Here is an 18,468-nt window from a genome sequence, read left to right on the forward strand (position 1 = left end):
CGCTCGGGGTTGGAACTGGACTCCCAGGGGGTCAAGAGTGTGGCTGCATTTACGCGACGCCAGGGGCGAGGGGGTGGGGGTACGTGCTGGGCTCGGGTCCCCGTCGGGAGAAGATGGAGGGGGCGGTCAGCAGGGGCTGTGCCGGCTGAAGGCTCGGCTCCGAGGGGGTAGGGCGCGGGCTTACAACGGGGAAGGCAAAGGGTTCTGAAGCAGGACAGCGCAAAGGCGACCAGGGGTCGGGACCACGGAACGCGCCCGCCGCCCGTTCGCATCTCGACCCCGCCCCCCTCCCCCCTCCTCCCCCTGACCCCGGACTCACCAGAGCGAGCGGGGAGGGGGCGGGGTCGCTCCTGGCCGCTGCAGCCTCTCAGCCTCCGACCCGACGCTCCGGCCTCTCCGCCACCGACGCCCGGAAACTGCGCTCGAGGCGCCTGACGCCAACCCGGCGGTTGGGCGCTCGGCCCCGCCCCCGGCCCGCGGAGCCAATGGCGGGGCGGGAGGAGCCGCGGGGCGGGGCCAACGTTCCCGAAGCCGAGTTCCCCAACGGCCAGCGGGTGAGCGGTCTGGGAGGCTTGGACTCCACTAAGGGGAGAGGGAGATCCGCCTGCAGAGGTGAGGCCACTAAGCGAGGTCACCGACCTAAGAGGAGCTTGGCCCAAGGCCCGCCTCTAGCAGTGTCTGCGTCAGACTAGATCCCGGCTTCTGGGTCCGTGATCTCGCCTGGCCGCAGCGCCATGCGTGTAACGTTGGCCTCCTGAGGGGTAGGTTCCCACTGGTAAAATCAGACCAGTGACGTCTACGCTATTTTTGCCTCCCTGAGGGCATGGGCGCTGGTGGTGCTTGCAGCCCGGGGGCTCTGAGGGAAAAAAGTATACGTGTTTTGACCCTATCTTGTACCAACAGGGCGTCTTTAGCTCACCGCTCCCTCCTCCTCGGGACTTTCTCAGGTACCTGCCCATCAGCCCCTGAGGCACAAACCTGGAGGATCTGGTTCTTCTCATCTAGCCAGGTACTTGTGTGTCTGCTTTCCTCGGTAGAGTTGACATTTCTTTTGCAGGTGGACTCAGAACAAAAGGTCCAAAGTGTGTGAGAGGGGGGATGTCTGCTTTGGTCACTTCTCACCTGCAGGCTTTGGTCCAGCGGGGAGCGTAGGCCTGAGTGTGGGGACAGTGCCCAGAGGCAGAGGTACTACTAACTGCATGTCCAGGGGGACTTTGGGAGTATTTATAGGGCTGGCCTGGGAACAGGGCACCTCTTGGAAGCAAGCTCCACTGACCTGGGCCAGGGGTTCTGTGACCGTTTCTGGGAAGGTTCGGGTTCAGTGCCCGTTGCCGTTTATAAAAAAAAATGGCTGGTGGAGATGTGGCACCTGAGTGTGTGGGGGCTGCTTCTCTGGTAATAATCTCTCCGGGAGTGAGAACCACTTCTCGGTTTCAGACTAGATGAGGCTGAGTGCATTCAGTATGGGTAATAGTTGAGGACGGGGAGCCTCGGTGTCCATCGGAAGATGAATGGAAAGAAGAGGTGGTTCATGTATACAACGGAATATTCCTCAGCCATTAGAAATGACAAATACACCCACCATTTGCTTCGACGTGGATGGAACTGGAGGGTATTATGCTGAGTGAAGTAAGTCAATCAGAGAAGGAAAGGGAGGTGGGCGGGGGGTGGGGGTGACTGGATGATGGGCACTGAGGGGGGCACTTGATGGGAGGAGCACTGGGTGTTATTCTGTATGTTGGCAAATTGAACTCCAATAAAAAAATTTAAAAAAAAAATAAAATAAAATAAAAAAATAGTTGACGTGTGGGTAGCCCGGTTGGCTCAGCGGTTTAGCGCCGCCTTCAGCCCAGGGCCAGATCCTGGAGACCCGTGAATAGGTCCCCATCAGGCTCCCTGCATGGAGCTTGTTTCTCCCTCTGCCCGTGTCTCTCATGAATAAATAAATAAAATATTTAAAAAAATAGTTGAGGAGGAAGTTAGGAATAAAGAGATAGAGGCAAAGTATTTTCTGGGTGTTGAACAAGGTGGAAAGTAAGGGATTTACTAGGGAAATCCCATTTCCTAGGCAAAAGGATAGTGTTTCTGGTAATAATTAGCACATCAATACCATCAGTGTCTTGACTCAAGCATGCCCTCCCCCAAATGGAGCAAGCAAGCAATATTCCTCAGTTCTTCCAGTTTTAGTATGTGTGCTGCCGAAGTGAGCACTATTCCTCAGTTCTTCCAATGAATTTTTGCACAGCCACTGTCTGCAAAAGCTGTGGGAACCCCACATAGTAATCTTTTGTCTGGTTTTTCAGGAGCCCAGCCCTTGTCTCTTGGTCTTCTCTTACTTCTCAGGCCTCTCAGCCCCGCTGCTTGTCTTCCTCTCTTCATCTTGCTCTGGTGCACATTTTTACCATTCATGGGCCATGAGTCCACGAGGTAGTTTCCAGCCAGAAAAAAAAATTCACACTGCTCTATCATTTGAACAGTAATAAAGTCACATGCAAAGAGAAGAGAGCTTGAAGGTTATCCTGGAAGAGGCAGCTTTTATCTGAGTCTTGCAGGTGGATAGAGGAAGGGGCATTGCAGGTGAAGAGACTGGCAGAGAAGTGGCTGGTGGGTAGGAGTGCAGGCTGAGCTCAGGGGAGGTCCCCAAGAGTGGAGAGGAAGTTGGACTTAAGAACAGAGTAAGGGGATGGGGCTAGGATGGGAGGGGAGATAAAGACAGATTGGATGAGGGGGGAAAGGAAGGATGCAGACACAGCTGGAGGCCTGTGCAGGAAGGGCTCAAACACTAGCAAACTCAGCTCACAGGCCACTGGTCTGTCAGCTTAGATTTCAAGAACTCCACAGACTTATTTAAAAAGCCAGGTAGGAGAACTGCAGGTATCTGAATTCCCTGCAGACAGGTCCAAGGTGTAGATTCCTGAACCCCATCCCTTCCCTGGAGAGTCACTCTGGGATGGGGTCCAAGAATTTAGGCCTAACCACCTCTGCTGTCCTCTGCCCTCAGCACCAGCGGATCCAAAGCATAAGAAAACATAAGAACCTTTGTCTTATTTTAGGAGCTGAGGGGTAAGGGATTATTAACATTTGGGCAAAAGAGAAGCTTCTATTGTTTGCTAGATAGGAATTGTGATTGGTCCTTGTCAACCACTGGGAAGGTAGGTTGCCATTGTTATCTTCAATAGCACAGATAAGAAAACAGGCTTCAGAGAGAGGCTAAGTAACTTGGGGTCCCAGGGCCTCAAAACTAATAAATAAATGGTAGAGGGAGGACTCTCACCCAACTCTAATTCTAATTAGAGAGTTAACATAGTTCAGTGGCAGAGCAAGTGGGCTTGGTAGGCGGTAATGCTTAGGTTTGAACACCAGCTCTACCCCATACTGTTTACAGGACCTTCCCTACACTAGTGTGGGCGTTCAGGACAACCAAGCAATGTGAAGCTATGGTTTTCACGGGCCCCTTGAGATATAGCCCTGAAGATTGGCAATTAGAAAACAGAAGTAAAGGCACAACATACTATGGCCTCCTAGCCTCAGGCAGAGGGGCCAGAGGGTGTGACTTCAGGTAAGTTCCCAAAACTATCTGAGCCTCAGTTCCTCATCTGTAAATTGGGGAAAATATCAGTTGACCTGAGGATTAAGATAATATCCTTAGGAGAGTTTCTGGCCTGCTGGAAGCACTTGAAGATGACTAGCTATAGGGCACCTGGGTGGCTCAGTTGGTTAAGCCTCTGCCTTGGGCTCATGTCATGATCCCAGGGTTCTGGGGTCCAGCCCACAACAGGCTCCCTACTGAGTGGGGAGTCTGTTGCCCCTCCCCTGTGCCCCCACCCTCGCTCGTGCCCTCACTTGCTCTCTCAAATGGATAAATATTTTTTTTTAATGATTTTGTTTGTTCATGAGACACACACACACACACACACACACACACAGATGCAGAGAGACACAGGTAGAGGGAGAAGCAGTCTCCATGCAGGGAGCCTGATTTGGGACTCGATCCCGGGACTCCAGGATCACACCCTGGGCTGAAGGCGGCGCTAAATCGCTGAGCCAACTGGGCAGTCCTGGATGAATAAAATCTTAAATAAAAAAAAAAAAAGACTAGCTATATTATTATTATAGTTTGGGCTAATTCTCACCTTCCCAATCCAGTCAGATCTGTTTTTAACTGCTTTCTGAACACTGGAGTGGGAGCTTTTTTTTTTTTTTTTTTTTTTTTCCATTTTTTGAGAGGCTTTCTTATTTGAACCCCAGATATATCCTTACTTGGCAGCTGACTAAAGTCATCAAACAAGGACTAATGCAACCATTTCTCTCAAAAGTGGAATAGCTAATGTTCCCCCTGGATTCTGTTGTAGGAAGTTGGTTCTTCCCACTCTTTTAAAATATGGCAATTAGAATTAGGTGCCCTATAGCTAGTCATCTTCACTGCCCTAAAATATATTTTCCACCCACATGCCCATGTCTGGAATTCAGCGGTGATGGTGGCATTCTTTAGGATTTATCCTGGCTCTCTTTTTAATTATTAATTTGTCAATTATACCTCAATAAAGCTGGACAAAAATAATGAATTTTTAAAATTCCCCAATAGTTATTATTATTATATATAGTTTACAGTTCAAATAGTATGACATCAAATGGTGAGGAAACATAATGACCCACAGCAGTTTCTTCCCCTTGACCATCCCCACCTTCCCTCCTGAGCCAGCTCTCTGGGCATGCTTACTTCTAGCTGAATCTTCTGGTGCTTATCTCCCCACCTATCTTGGTAATTCTAGCTTTGGATTTATCCATTTTAGACACTGTCTGTGGACTTCCTATTATCACAGGCAAGGAGTTAGTTCTTTAACACCCCTGTCCGTTCTTGGGGTTTAGTTATGCCACTCTTTCCTGATAATTGATAGTGTTTACAGAATTGTGATTATGTAACTATTGTTCGCCTCCAAGATACAGCTCCAAGCAACCCAAAAAGATGACTTTTGAGGATGGGCTTTCTCTACTTTGGTGTAGAGTTAGAATGATGAATGACCATGTTTGCAGTCTTGGAGTCTGCGTCCTTCAGAGCCTGAAGCCAAAGGAAAGCACAGTTGAGGGATAGATGGGGAGAAGATGACTTGTTTGAACCCTAGATGCAGGCAGCTTTAAGTACTTAGGCTTCCTGGTTATATAAGCTAATTCACTGTATGACATTTTTGGTTCAAACATATTTTAGTTGGATTTCTTTCACTTGGAGCGTACAGAGCAGTGACTGATACATATGGTCTTCATAAATTTGGGTAAGTTATACAAAACGTATATGTATGTATATATTTACGTATGTATATGTGTATATGTATATGTATGTGTATGTGTATGTGTATATGTATATGTATATGTATATGTATATGTATATGTATATGTATCCTGACCAGCACAGCTCACGACACTAGGTTCCCTCTCCCTCTGCTTTTATCAGCCAGAGCCTGAGGTAGCTTGACATTGAATAGTACCATTTAGGGACTGGAGGAAGCAACTTACCATGAGTCACTGCCCTAAAATATATTTTCCACCCACATGCCCATGTCTGGAATTCAGTGGTGATGGTGGCATTCTTTAGGATTTATCCTGGCTCTCTTCAAGTGGTTCTCCTTTGCAGTGAGAAGTCTGCAGGGAAAGGCAGCATTAAGGTAGAGCATCTTGGGCCAGGTCTGCTTTTGCCCTGAGATCTAGCAAAACAGATGATGAGGGGGCCAGGGACCTTGTGGAGCCATGGGAGCTCTGATGGTCAATTTCACTGTTCTTCAAATTGTCCCAAGTCCACGCAGATCCCCCACTAGAGTCGTGCCTTTTGACAGCCTCCCTCTGAAGATATTTCAGGCAATCAGAATCTTTCCAGTTTCAAAAGACCTATAGAGAAAGAAATTTCACTACCCTGTTGTTTAAGATCCATTCATTCATTTATTTATTTATGTATTTTGAGAGAGAATGTCAGGGGAGGGGTAGAGGGACAGAGAAAATCCTCAAGGAAACTCCCCACTCAGTGCAGAGCTCCACACAGGCTGATCCCAGGCCCTGAGATCATGACCTAAGGTAAGATCGCTCAACCAACTGAGCCACCCAGGCTCCCCTCACTACCCTGTTTTGATGTTTAACTTGTAGAAGCCCTTACTTCTGGAGGTCCCTGTAGGAGGCAGTGGATACAGTTTTTGGTGTAGACAGGATCTAGGTACAAATTCCTGCTCCTAATGGCACAGTCCCTATGCAGGCTATGGGGCAAACTCATAGTACTATGTGTTGACCTTTAGGAGGTCAGTCTGTATTTCATAAGGAAATCATATGTGGAGAATGAAGAAATGGTCTAAAATTCATCCAGTAAGATCCCTGAGGCATCACGTGGGCAGGGTCCGCTACTAGGAATTGGGGAGAGGAAGATGGGATTCTTGCCTCGTCAGGGTTCCTGACCTAACAGATAACTGCGGTGGGGCCTTCACATTGATGGGTGCTATCTTTCACTCTGTTGCATTTACAGGGACACCTAGAAGAGCGGGGCCTTGGTGTGTAGTCTCTAAACCAGGACTCAGTCACATCCTGGGTAGACAGGATTATTGGCCCTCCCTGCACCCACACTCTTGCTGTGTCTCTCTGTGGGCAGAGTGTACTTTCCTGTCCCCTGGCTCGGGGATTGGCCATGTGACTTACTTGGACCCATGGACTAGGCAGAAATGAAAGTATGACAGTTCTGTGTCTAGGCTTGGAGAGGCCCAATGAAGTTTCTGGTTGGCCTCATATGCTTCCCTCGGGTTGCCGCTGCCTCTTCAGCCTGGGCCCCAGAGCCAACCCAGGTGGAAAAGAGCTAGCTAGCCCTGCTGATCTGCAGACTAGCATGGAGAAGCAGTGCTGACCCAGCCAGCAGAGCATTCAAGTACAGCTGGACCAGCCATCCTGTGAGAACCGGTATTCCAGTTCACTGAGTTTGGGGATGGTTTATTAGTTAGCATTGTTGTGGCGAAAGATAACCAATACACGTTATTGGTTATAACGTTATTGGTTAACCTTTATTAGGCTATAGGTTCAGCCACTGTAGTAGAGACCCAACACAGCAGTGGGTTAAATAAAAAAGAAGCTTACTGATCTCTCATATAATGATCTGGTTAAGTACTGTAATCCAGGGCTAGTTTGGTGGTTCATGTGTCAGGGAGCCAGGCTCCTCCTATTTTACTGCTCCACCATTGTAGGGTGTAGCCCTCTCTACATGAAGCCTTTGTATTGTTCACCGGCTGAAGTCTTCATTTCCCTTGGCCCTGTAAGCTGAAACACTCCACAGTGTGGCGCCAGACCCCTCTCCAGTGCTACACTGGAACACATTAAGGCTCACCTTGAAGCACCATTCCTGCTTCTGCTTCAGACCTCAGGACCTTTCCTCTTCTTGAATGGGTGTGCCTCCTCCCACACCCCCAGGGGGTGCCCCACCACTGTCGCCCAGGTCTCAACAACATCTCACCCTGACTAGGACCTCAGGGGCCAGAGCTGGTCATGCCTGGCGCTTCCCAGGACTGAGAGGCCCTGATTTCCATAGTGGCAGCAGCCAGCCAGTGTGACTCTTTGAGACGCCAAGGGTGAGAATCTCAGTCGTGCCTTTTGGTCATCTTCAGTCTGTCTTGCCCGCCTCTCACACCCTCAAATCCCTGCTGACCTCTGGTCCTGAAGAAGCCAGGGAACCTCTGCTCCACCTCCTGGTTCTCTTTGCACTAACTACGCCAGTAGTTTGGTGAGCATAAACAGTCTTGTTAGAATGGTCCCTCTGTTTTGAAGATCAGCTCAGGAGGGGTGGGCATCTGAATGGTAACAGATTCTTTCTCTAAACTCTAGCCAGGCTCCTCTGAGCCCTCTTCTTGATTCAACCTTATTTGGCTTGTGAAGACTTGAACAAACACTAACGTAGTTTTCAGCAGCTCATGACCACTGCCCTAGTAAGACCCCAGTCTCCCTTAAAGTGCCTGCCCGTGAAACTCAAGGCTGTCTAAAGAATTTGTTGCTTATTCCAGCCACCACCTGAAGATAAGGCCCCTGTTTCCCAGTTTCTGTGAGAGAGTAGGAGTCTAGCTTTGGTAAGTGCCAGTTAGCAAATCCAGATGGTTTCATATGGGCTAACCCCCTTCCTGCCTTTTGTAATCTTTGGCTTCTGACTATGGAGCCCCTACTCATTCCCTTCCCTAGTCCCTCAATCTCCCTGTGCAATACTCAGTCACCTCTGTACTTATCCCAGTTGAGTTCTGTTCATGATGAACTCTTTTCCCTGTGCCACTGCAATATTCTATTACTTTGGAAATCTGTCTGGACCACTTTAAGTATGCCTGGTTTGGTTTGTTTTTGACAGGGGAGATGTTCAGGATCAGCTTTTAAAATCAATTTGCTTATTTTTCAGGATCAGCCTTTTATTATTTTTTTTTAAATTTTTATTTATTTATGATAGTCATACACACACACAGAGAGAGAGAGGCAGAGACACAGGCAGAGGGAGAAGCAGGCTCCATGCACCGGGAGCCCGACGTGGGATTCTATCCCAGGTCTCCAGGATCGCGCCCTGGGCCAAAGTCAGGCGCTAAACCGCTGCACCACCCAGGGATCCGAAGATCAGTCTTTTAAATAAGCATCCCAAGGATGTTTGAGTTTAGAGGTCCAAAGGCCATATTTTTTTTTAAAAAGATTTTATTTATTTATTCATGTGTGAGAGAGAGAGAGAGGCAGAGCACAGGCAGAGGGAGAAGCAGGCTTCATGCAGGAAGCCCGATGTGGGACTCGATCCCAGGACTCCAGGATCACGCCCTGGGCCGAAGGCAGGCGCTCAACCACTGAGCCACCCAGGGATCCCCACAAAGCCACATTTTTAGAAACTCTATTTCCCTATGGACACCGTTTCCTCTGGCAGCCCTTTTGAATGGGGGCTATGTTTTCTCAGATACCTCACTGCCATTAGTCCATCCAGCTTTCATTCCAGTGAGAACATTCTGGAGGCCAAACTAAGAATCAACTCCAAGTGCTTCTCCAGTCACCTCTGGGGATGACTGCATGTGATTGGTATCCAATATCTGGTACCTTAACCTGCTGCCCAGCTAAAATGACACCTTTTGTGTTTCTGACTTAGCTAGCTCTCCACCATGTTACTACTCCATGTAGACAACACCTTCCTTTTAGAAAGACTTTAACACCCACCCATTTGTTAGATAGTATTGGTTGGCTCTAGCTACCCACTTCTATCCCTTTCTTTGCAGGTGCTAGAAGCCCACAAACCACATTTCACAGATTCCCTTGACAGCAGAGTTCTGCCATAAAATCTAGGGGGTGAAAAGGAGGTGGAAACCATTCTTTCCTCCTCTGCAGTAGCAGATGCGCAGGCTACATGTTGGGACTCCATGTTGCCAGTCACAGGCTTGGGACCATGGAGTGCTGCAGTGACTTCAGCAGTGGGTTCCCAAAATGTACTGACTTTTGAGTGGCAGCAGCAGCTTTGAATGTATGGAAAGCAGCTGTGGTAAAGTAACCTGAAAAAAAAAATAAAAATAAATAAAAAATAAAGTAACCTGACATTCACCACTGCTAGCCCCACAGTGGTGAGCATCCATTCCTTGTAAGACATTATGACTGGAGCTGATACCAAGGGATGGATGCTTAACCATCTGAGCCACCCTGGCATCCCAGAAGTGGAGGGAGTTGTGCTTCTTCCACAGATTGTGCTTCATTATCCCTGTGCTTCATTATCTGTGTTGGTTGAGGAAGGCAGTAGTAGGTTTGGTGGTGGGCGGCATTGGGAGAGAGCATGGTAGCACACATCTGACCCTCAATGGAGTCAGGAGAGGCTAGTAGGGTGGTCCATGAGAATGGGTAAGTGGCACCACCAATATATTTTCTGAAATAAAGGAGTGAGGAGGGCAGTCTTGGGTAATTACCACCCTCACACATTTTTCTTTACCCTAGCCCTCCAGCCCCTCCCTGCTAGCTATCCAAGGGTTGGGATTATTATTTTTTTTTAAAGAAAAGGAACAAAATACCCCAATGTGAATTATCTATAGCTTGTAACAATGAAGAACCCCCTATGCCAAGACAGGGCATATATTTTGTGTATGAGTTTGAGTGCTTGGGAAGAAAAAGAGGCCTTAGCCCTACTGTGGAGCTAGGCTCAGTGATCCAAATATTCTGGTAATGCTAAAAATCTTACAAGAGGGGCCAGAAACAGATGATCTTCTATGGGCAGGTCAAGCATGTTGTGAATAACTTGTATTTGGTGAACCAGGGGGGAGAGCGCCAGAATAAACTGCCAATTGATTTAATAGATATGTTTTCCAGTTTTCAGACACTGGTTTTATTGGGGAAACGAGGGGAAGATACTCCTATTCATCCTTCCTTGCGGGCACTGCCTCTTGTGGAAGTACAGTCTCCCACGAGGGATTCTAGATTCAGGTCTGTTCCTCTCACCAATGTCCCCTGTTACCTGTATATACATGTTTATTTCCATTTTAATTCCTTACCACATGGCTAGAATTGGTTATTAATTTATACATTTTTAATATGAGAAAAATAAGTATTTTACAAGCAATGCTGAGAAGCCATTATCAGAAAATAAACTTTATGGTGGGAATGTGAACTAGTGCAGCCACTCTGGAAAACTGTGTGGAGGATCCTCAAAGAGTTAAAAATAGATCTGCCCTACGACCCAGCAATTGCACTGCTGGGGATTTACCCCAAAGATACAGATGCAATGAAACGCCAAGACACCTGCACCCCGATGTTTCTAGCAGCAATGTCCACAATAGCCAAAGTGTGGAAGGAGCCTTGGTGTCCATCGAAAGATGAATGGATAAAGAAGATGTGGTCTATGTATACAGTGGAATATTACTCAGCCATTAGAAACGACAAATACCCACCATTTGCTTCGACGTGGATGGAACTGGAGGGTATTATGCTGAGTGAAATAAGTCAATCGGAGAAGGACAAACATTATATGGTCTCATTCATTTGGGGAATACAAAAAATAATGAAAGGGAATAAACGGGAAAGGAGAAAAAAATGAGTAGGAAATATCAGAAAGGGAGACAGAACATAAAAGACTCCTAACTCTAGGAAACGAACTAGGGGTGGTAGAAGGGGAGCTGGGCGGGGTGTAGGGGTGACTGGGTCACAGGCACTGACGGGGGCACTTTATGGGATGAGCACTGGGTGTTATTCTATATGTTGGCAAATTGAACACCAATAAAAAATAAATTTTTTAATAAAAATAAAAATAAACTTTATAGACAGCCTGAGGCAGGACAAAGTCACTTGAGGACGATGACGGTGCGGAGTTCACTGTCGCTCTCCTCACCCAGGTCTTCAGCAGCTGAATCTGCAGCCCGAGGCTTCTCTACTGGGGCACCACCTTTCTCTCTGCAAAAAAGAAGAATGCCTTTAACTCTGTAAAGGAACAATTAAACTTTTCATAATTAACTCATTTTAGAAAAGAAGTATAAATTGTCCCCAATCAGGTACCCTGGTTCCTTGTTGAAAATCTCATCCTCATCAGAAGAATCCCTGTCGTGTAGCTTCTGTGCCATGTTTTTCTTCCGTGTGGCATTGAGAGGTCTGTACATGTCCCGAAGCCAAAGTGGCCGCCTTCTCCAGAAAAAGCCCTAGAAAACAGAAAGGACATTGTTAATTCTGCATTTCCCCTGCTCTCTCCAGCCATGGGACTTTATCTTCCTCAGATTTACCTGATTCTCCCGTTGGATTGAACATCTCTTATGCAGCAGAGAATTAAAGAAGAGCCTTGGAGGAAACACATATGCAGACAATTAGTGATTCACGCCATTTCCCATGCCTCTCACAATGTGTATCTCTGGTCCTATTAGGACATCTCAGTCCATAATCACAGGAAGCAAAATCACTACAGACCTCGGATCCTGAAAATAATCCCACGCATGCTACACTTCCAGAATTTTCCCATGTCTGTCCATAATGGCCCCACAATTTCTCTGGGGAGGCCTTTGTATGTGGCTTGGCATTGAGTATAAGCAAGATTTTCATCCTGCTCACCTGGGCCTATGGCCAAGTGCCCTCGTGCAGTGAACAGACTGTGCAACTATAACACAGAAGCACCTTACTCTCTCCAGAACCAGTTTACTTTGGTCCCCTTTGGACTTTGTCTCATAGGCATCATTTGCTGGGGAGGAGGAGAGAGAGGTGTTTCTATTTTCCTAGCTGCTTTATCCTACAAGTTGATTCACACCAAATAAATGCACGAGTCCAACCAACAAAGTTACCTAACTCACTGACTTTCTCATTGCAGGCAGTGGCTAATGAGTGAGTGAGGAAGGTCACAGCCAGCACTAAAACACAAAATATTATTTTTGAATATAAACAATATAGAAAGAATCAGAATGTATAGTAAGTTTGTCTTAGAAACTGCTTATGTTGGCTCGCCCAGGTGGCTCAGCAGTTTAGTAATGCCTTTGGCTCAGGGCGTGTGTGGTCCTGGTCTGGGGATGGACTCCACATTAGGCTCCATGAGAGGAGCCTGCTTATCCCTCTATCTCTCTGCTTCTCTCTCTGCGTCTCTCATGAATAAATTAAAAAATATTTTTAAAAACCTGCTTAGGTCTTGACAGTATGTATGTACGGAGTTGTGACATAAAATGTAGCTCACAGCCCAAGAACAGTATAATCAGAGGAGAAGTGCCCCTCTGGAAAGGCACCATCTTCTGACACTCAGTAGCAGTATGCCCATGGGGCAATTTACCTTCCCTTTCTTCTCCATTTCCTTATTATAAAAGGAAGAGACAAACTATTACCTAAGGCCTCTCCCAGTTAACAGTCTATGGAGTCTGGACAAAGGGAATGGAGAGTGGTGGATCAAAAACTAGGAGGAGGAGGGAAGTTTTCCTGCCACTTTACAGGAAGGAGTCCTATTTTTCTGCCTTCCATCAGCCTTGAAGACTAGGCCTCTTAGCCCAAGACTCTGTAGCCAGGCCTGATGGTCAGTACCAGCAGGGACAGGTGCACCCAACCCCTCTCCACCCTTTTTCTTTAAAGGAGTAGTGACAGTAGATGCTCTGTGTCAGTTCCATTCTAACTCAGATTTGTCTGGGAAGCTAATTTTGCTGGATCCAGGCAAAGCATTAGACCAAATCAATATTCTTTCTGCCTTTGGTAGTTTCCTGGGTGTAAAACAAGGGGAGTGAAATAGGAGTTCTAAAATCTAGTTCTGAAATTCTGCTTTAATAATTGCCAATTTACCTTGACCCTCCTTCTTCATCTTCCACTGGTGCTGCTCTATGAGAATAAATCTGTTTTGGAAGAAAACATATCACAGGTACCCATCTCAATAACCATGCCTCCAAATCTGTATTCATTCCTTTGTATTTTAAGTCTTATTCAGCCTTTTTGGAGAGCAGGAATTCTATTTTTTAGTAGTCCTTTGACTCTTCCATAGTCCCAACTTGGGAACTTGTGTGCAGCTGGCAATACATTTTATTGACTGTTTTAGATGACATCCAACAGGTAATTCCTAATAAAAATTCTTAGAAGTAAGAAAAGAAAAGTATCTACCAGAAACCTAAATAGCAACATTGTTTTAAAGTCAAGGACAAGAGTTCAATGCCTATTATTCCTGTTACTATTCATCACGTTGAAGAGGTCCTAATCAATGCAATAGGAAAACACTTCTTTTAAAGATTCCAGGCATCTCAATGCAATAGGAAAAATTAAGTATTGGAAAGTAAGAAACAAAACATATTGGCATATGAAATTATGGACAACCTAAAAGGCCCAAGAGAGTCAACTTAAATTTTACTGTAGTGGGATGCCTGGGTATCTCAGCAGTTGAGCGCCTGCCTCTGGCTAAGTGCATGATCCCAGGGTCCTGGGATCAAGTCCCACATCAGGGTCCCTGAATGGACCCTGCTTCTCCCTCTGCCTGTGTCTCTGCTTCTCTCTCTGTGTCTCTCATGAATAAATAAAATCTTTAAAAATATAGAAAAATAAATTTTACTGGAAGTGCTCTGAGAATTCAGTAAGATGGCTAAATACAAAATCAAGAGCTCAACATGCAAAATGCAATAGCTTTTTTATGTTCCACAAATAACTAATTAACAAATGGAAGAATGGTCCATTTATAATATCAATAAAAGGAAGGATACCTCGGTGGCTCTATGGTTTAGTGCCTGCCTTCCGCCTAGGGTGTGATCCTGGAGTCCCGGGATCGACTCCCACATCAGGCTCCCTGCATGGAGTCTGCTTCTCCCTCTGCCTGTGTCCCTGCCTCTCTCTGTGCGTGTCTCATGAATAAATAAATAAAATCTTAAAAAAAGATTAAAAAATATCAATAAAAGACATAAAGTACCTAGGAATAAACTTACAGCAAAGAATGGGGAAGACCTTTGAGATGAAAACATTAAAACTCTTCTGAAGGACTTTAAGAAATGAATACATGATGATACCATGTTCCTAGAATATTGCAAAGATGTCAATTCTCCTCAAACTCAATGCAATCCTATTCAAATCCCAAGATAGTTTTTCTTTTTTTTAAATAAAAACTGGCCAGCTGACATTTGGTAAAGGGATATGCAAGTCTAGCTATGAAATGTATGAAAAAGGAGATCAAAGAGCATGAGCGTAACTCTACCAGACATCAAAATAGGTTATTATAAAGCAATTGGAATTAAGTATATAGTGTGATATGGGAAAGGAAACTGGACTGATAAGAATCCAGATAAGAAAAGTATTTTAGAGACGCCTGGGTGGCTGAGTGGTAGAGCATCTGCCTTTGACTCATAGGGTGAACCCGGGTCTGGGGATCAAGTCTCACATTGGGCTCCCTGAGACGAGCCTGCTTTTCTCTCTGCCTATGTCTCTGTCTCTGTGTGTGTGTGTCTCATGAATAAATAAAATCTTACAAAAAAACAGTATTTTAGATCTGTTAAGAAAGAATGAACCATTCAATAAAAGATTTTAAAGTAACTGGGTATTTCTTTAGGGGGAAAATGTTAGATCCCCTACCTCAACCATACCTAAAAACAAAACAGATCTATACAGGTTGAAAAATATAAATTATAACAAATATAAGTATAGACGAAGACAGTATAAAGGCAACAAAGGCCTCGCTAACAAGACCCACATCCCATAGGCCACAAGGAAAGAACTCGCATATATGGTGACAGACTCAAAACATCTCCCATTTCTTGTAGTCTCGCCCCCTTCACCCTTGGATTGTTGGTCATCTTCTGGTGACTGATAAAACTCTTTTCATATTAAATATATTAATCCTTTCAGTGGCTTCCACTGAATTTCAGTGTTTCAAATGCTGGCCAGTGTTTTCATCTTTAAGGAGACAGAACAGTGGAATAAGAGCACAGGATTTGCAGTTAAGTAAAACTGGGTTCTGCTTTGGGTTTTGCCACTGGAGCCTTAAGCTGATCCCCTTTTATGTATGAAAGAGGGATGGTAATATTGTCCTCCCAGGGTTGTGGGCATGAAATTGGATATGGAAAATTCTTCTTCCTATGCTTGGCATAAACCAGTGCCAAGTCATTATGGAACTGAAGAAAAGGTAAACAGGCAACCTCCAGCACAGGTGACTATAAACATGACATGCTTTGGAGTAGCCTGATGCAGGATTTTAGCTACAGTATTTTAACCAAAACTATTCACATAATTCAGTGTGTGGAAAAAGCTGCTGAGTAAATCTAATTAATCAACAAGATGATATTTTTATCTTTAAGCCATGTCCTTTTTTCCAGGATGACTGATATAGCTCCATGAGGGTGGATACTATCTCTCATCATTTCAACCAAGGAAAGAAATCAGTGGTAGTCTGAAAGTGGCTGGTGAGTACATCTAACCACAGAATTTTGAGTTGAGGAAATGTTACTATCATGTTAACTTGGCCTTCTTAAACCTAACGTCCCAAAACAGTCTAATGGCTTGTTGCCTTGTTTATAATCCATAAATCACCTGGCAATGGAAAGTTCCTTTAAAAATCCCCAGAATAGGGCAGCCCCAGTGGCGTAGCGGTTTAGCACTGCCTGTAGCCCATTGTGTGATCCTGGGGACCCAGGATCAAGTCCCACATCAGGCTCCTTGCATGGAGCCTGCTTCTCCCTCTGCCTGTGTCTCAGCCTCTCTGTGTCTCTCGTGAATAAATAAAATCTTAAAAAAAAAAAAGAATTGCTTCTCTTTAAAAAAATAAAATAAAATAAAAATCCCCAGAATATACTTGGCAATAAAAGAATGAAGTACATGTCAGTCTGTCAGACAGAAGAGAAATACCAAGTATCAGTAAGTGAGAAAGTGGCTTTGATTTTAAGTTTGTAAATTCTGAATCTATTATAAAGACAAAAGATTTTCTGGAAATCTGAATTAATGGTTGTTCTTACCTCAATGAGACAGAAAACTATAATCAAAATCATTACTACTACAGTCACAGATATTGCCAAGATGAGTTTGTTGTTATAGCCATAACCTGGAACTTCTTTTGTTGGCTAAAAAAACAAAAAACAAAAAACAAAGAACAATTTTTTAGAAATCAAAGAAAAGGATGAAAGCTAACTATTCTTAAGCTACTCTAAAACCTCATTCTTTCAGTGGAGTGGCGTATAGGTTCTTAAGAAATATACCAAATCTAATGTGTTATATAATTTTATCATTAGCCCTTTCTTCAATAATATATTTATCTTGTATGTTAAGTCCTCTTCTCATCTACCTGGGAAGAGTGGCACCATTCTCTAAATGAGCAAAGTGGCAGATCACTGTCTCAGCCAACATTAATGGCTAAGACAAGACCCAGACTGGGAGGCCCTGGTCCTTGTGCATGGGTGCTTTAATTGCATGTCCTAAACTGACTAAAAGTTCAGACCCCATCTTTCAGGAGTTATCCTCACCTCACTTGACTTCTGCTCTTTCTGTTCACTCTGGGCTTCTGTGCTCTCATTGATATAGTTCTCAGTCTTCCATTGGTCTGTATCCCACTCTGCCTTGGACACCTTTACTTCCTGCTGCTCGCTGAGAAGCTTCATCAGGAGGCCTGTTCTGGAGATAAGCTTGGCACAGGCCAGTTGCACATTGGTCTCAGAGCAGTCCATTTTCAAAGTCCGGATAACATGAGAAATGAGCCTTCTCACGTCATTATTCGGGATGAGGGACCGTAGCTGCTGGTTTAGCTGAATTTCAAATAGATCACCTGCGGATGAGAGCTTTGCAACACTGAAGCCTGTGGGCTTTGGGGGCAAGTCAGTGACCAAGTTGTGGTATTCCCATTGTGTTTCATTGGTTTGTTTAACAGTCGGCACAAAGTTGTCTCTGGTGGTAGTAGAATATGTATTGGAAAGATTCCTACGGTTTGTGAATTCAGGGGGAGTTTGTTCTGATACAGTAGTGCTTCCTGGAGAAATAATTTCTTCAGAAGCATTCTGTGCAGTAGTGTTTTCTACAGTAGTGTTTTCTTTAGAAGGTTCTGAAAGAGTAAATAATTCTGGAAAAGGATTTTCCTGAATTCGTTTTTCTGAAGATGAAATAGCCTCCTGTGAAGGGGAATCGATGAGGCTCCTGACGGCAGGCAATGGAGGCCTCTGTGCAGGCATCAATCTATTCGAGAGTGAGTTTTTCTTTCTGAACTTTTTACTTTTTTTGGTCTTGGGTGTTCTTTGGACTATACGTGAGCGAATTTTATGGAAAATATACTTTTTTCCAGAATGCGAGACTGGTCTGGAAGCCTCCATTTCCCTAACTCTAGCATTCGCATCTTCTAAAACAACAATGGGGTAGGTTGAGTCTTCTGATTTGGTTTTCACCTTAGGTAGGGATTTTGGAGCAGTGGAGGCAGAAGGCTTGCCCATTATGTTTTGCTTCGGGAAAGAAGAGGCTGCTGCCTTGTGCTCCTTTATGAATGAAGACTCTGTGTGGACGGAGTTTCCCACTAATTTCCTGGGCCTCTGGGCCATGTGAAGCTCCTCCAGCTCCCTTGGGGATGGTCCACTGAGCCTTCTTTCTTTGGCCATGTTCTTCACAAATGACTGGGCACTCTGTTTCCCTTGGGTGCTCTGAACGTCCACTTCCTTGTAGTGCCTTTTCTGTGGGTCCTTGGGGCCCTTGAGAACACTGTTTTTTCTAAACCACCTCTTCCGTAAATTCTTAGACTTGGGAAGGGTCTTTTCCTGTCCTTGGGCAGTTTCCAATTTCTTAAATTTGGGACCTAAAATCCCGGGAGGTATAAGCATGGCAGTTTTTTCTTTCTTTTTTACCTCATCAATTTTTTCTTGAATTTCTGCATCTAACAAATTTTCCAGGAAAGAGAGTTTCCTCAGTTTATTTTTGTAAGTTGAATTGTTGGGTCCAGGTTCAAGAGAAGGGCTCTTTGTGTTGTTTTTCAAGTAACCCACAGGCTTGTCTCCATCTTGAACATTTGAAAACAGAGTTTTAATGAATGGTAGTAATGTTGATTCTACATCTTCTACATTTCCCTCTGAGAAA

The 18,468-nt window shown here is 45.1% G+C and overlaps 1 protein-coding gene across 1 annotated transcript in view; it reads left to right on the plus strand.

The window, feature by feature from the left end:
* Positions 1–17,737, plus strand: part of LOC144309444 (intermembrane lipid transfer protein VPS13D-like) — a 192,002-nt gene extending 174,265 nt beyond the window's left edge. Inside the window, exons 39-41 of the mRNA XM_077890491.1 lie at positions 3,386–3,559; positions 10,318–10,431; positions 15,741–17,737. Coding sequence (XP_077746617.1) covers positions 3,386–3,559; positions 10,318–10,431; positions 15,741–15,762 — 310 coding nt within the window. The 3' untranslated portion in view covers positions 15,763–17,737. The remainder of the gene's footprint in view (positions 1–3,385; positions 3,560–10,317; positions 10,432–15,740) is intronic.
* The last annotated feature ends 731 nt before the right edge of the window (positions 17,738–18,468 follow it).

This window comes from Canis aureus, unplaced genomic scaffold (assembly GCF_053574225.1).
Source record: "Canis aureus isolate CA01 unplaced genomic scaffold, VMU_Caureus_v.1.0 NW_027326405.1_RagTag, whole genome shotgun sequence".
NCBI lineage: Eukaryota > Metazoa > Chordata > Mammalia > Carnivora > Canidae > Canis > Canis aureus.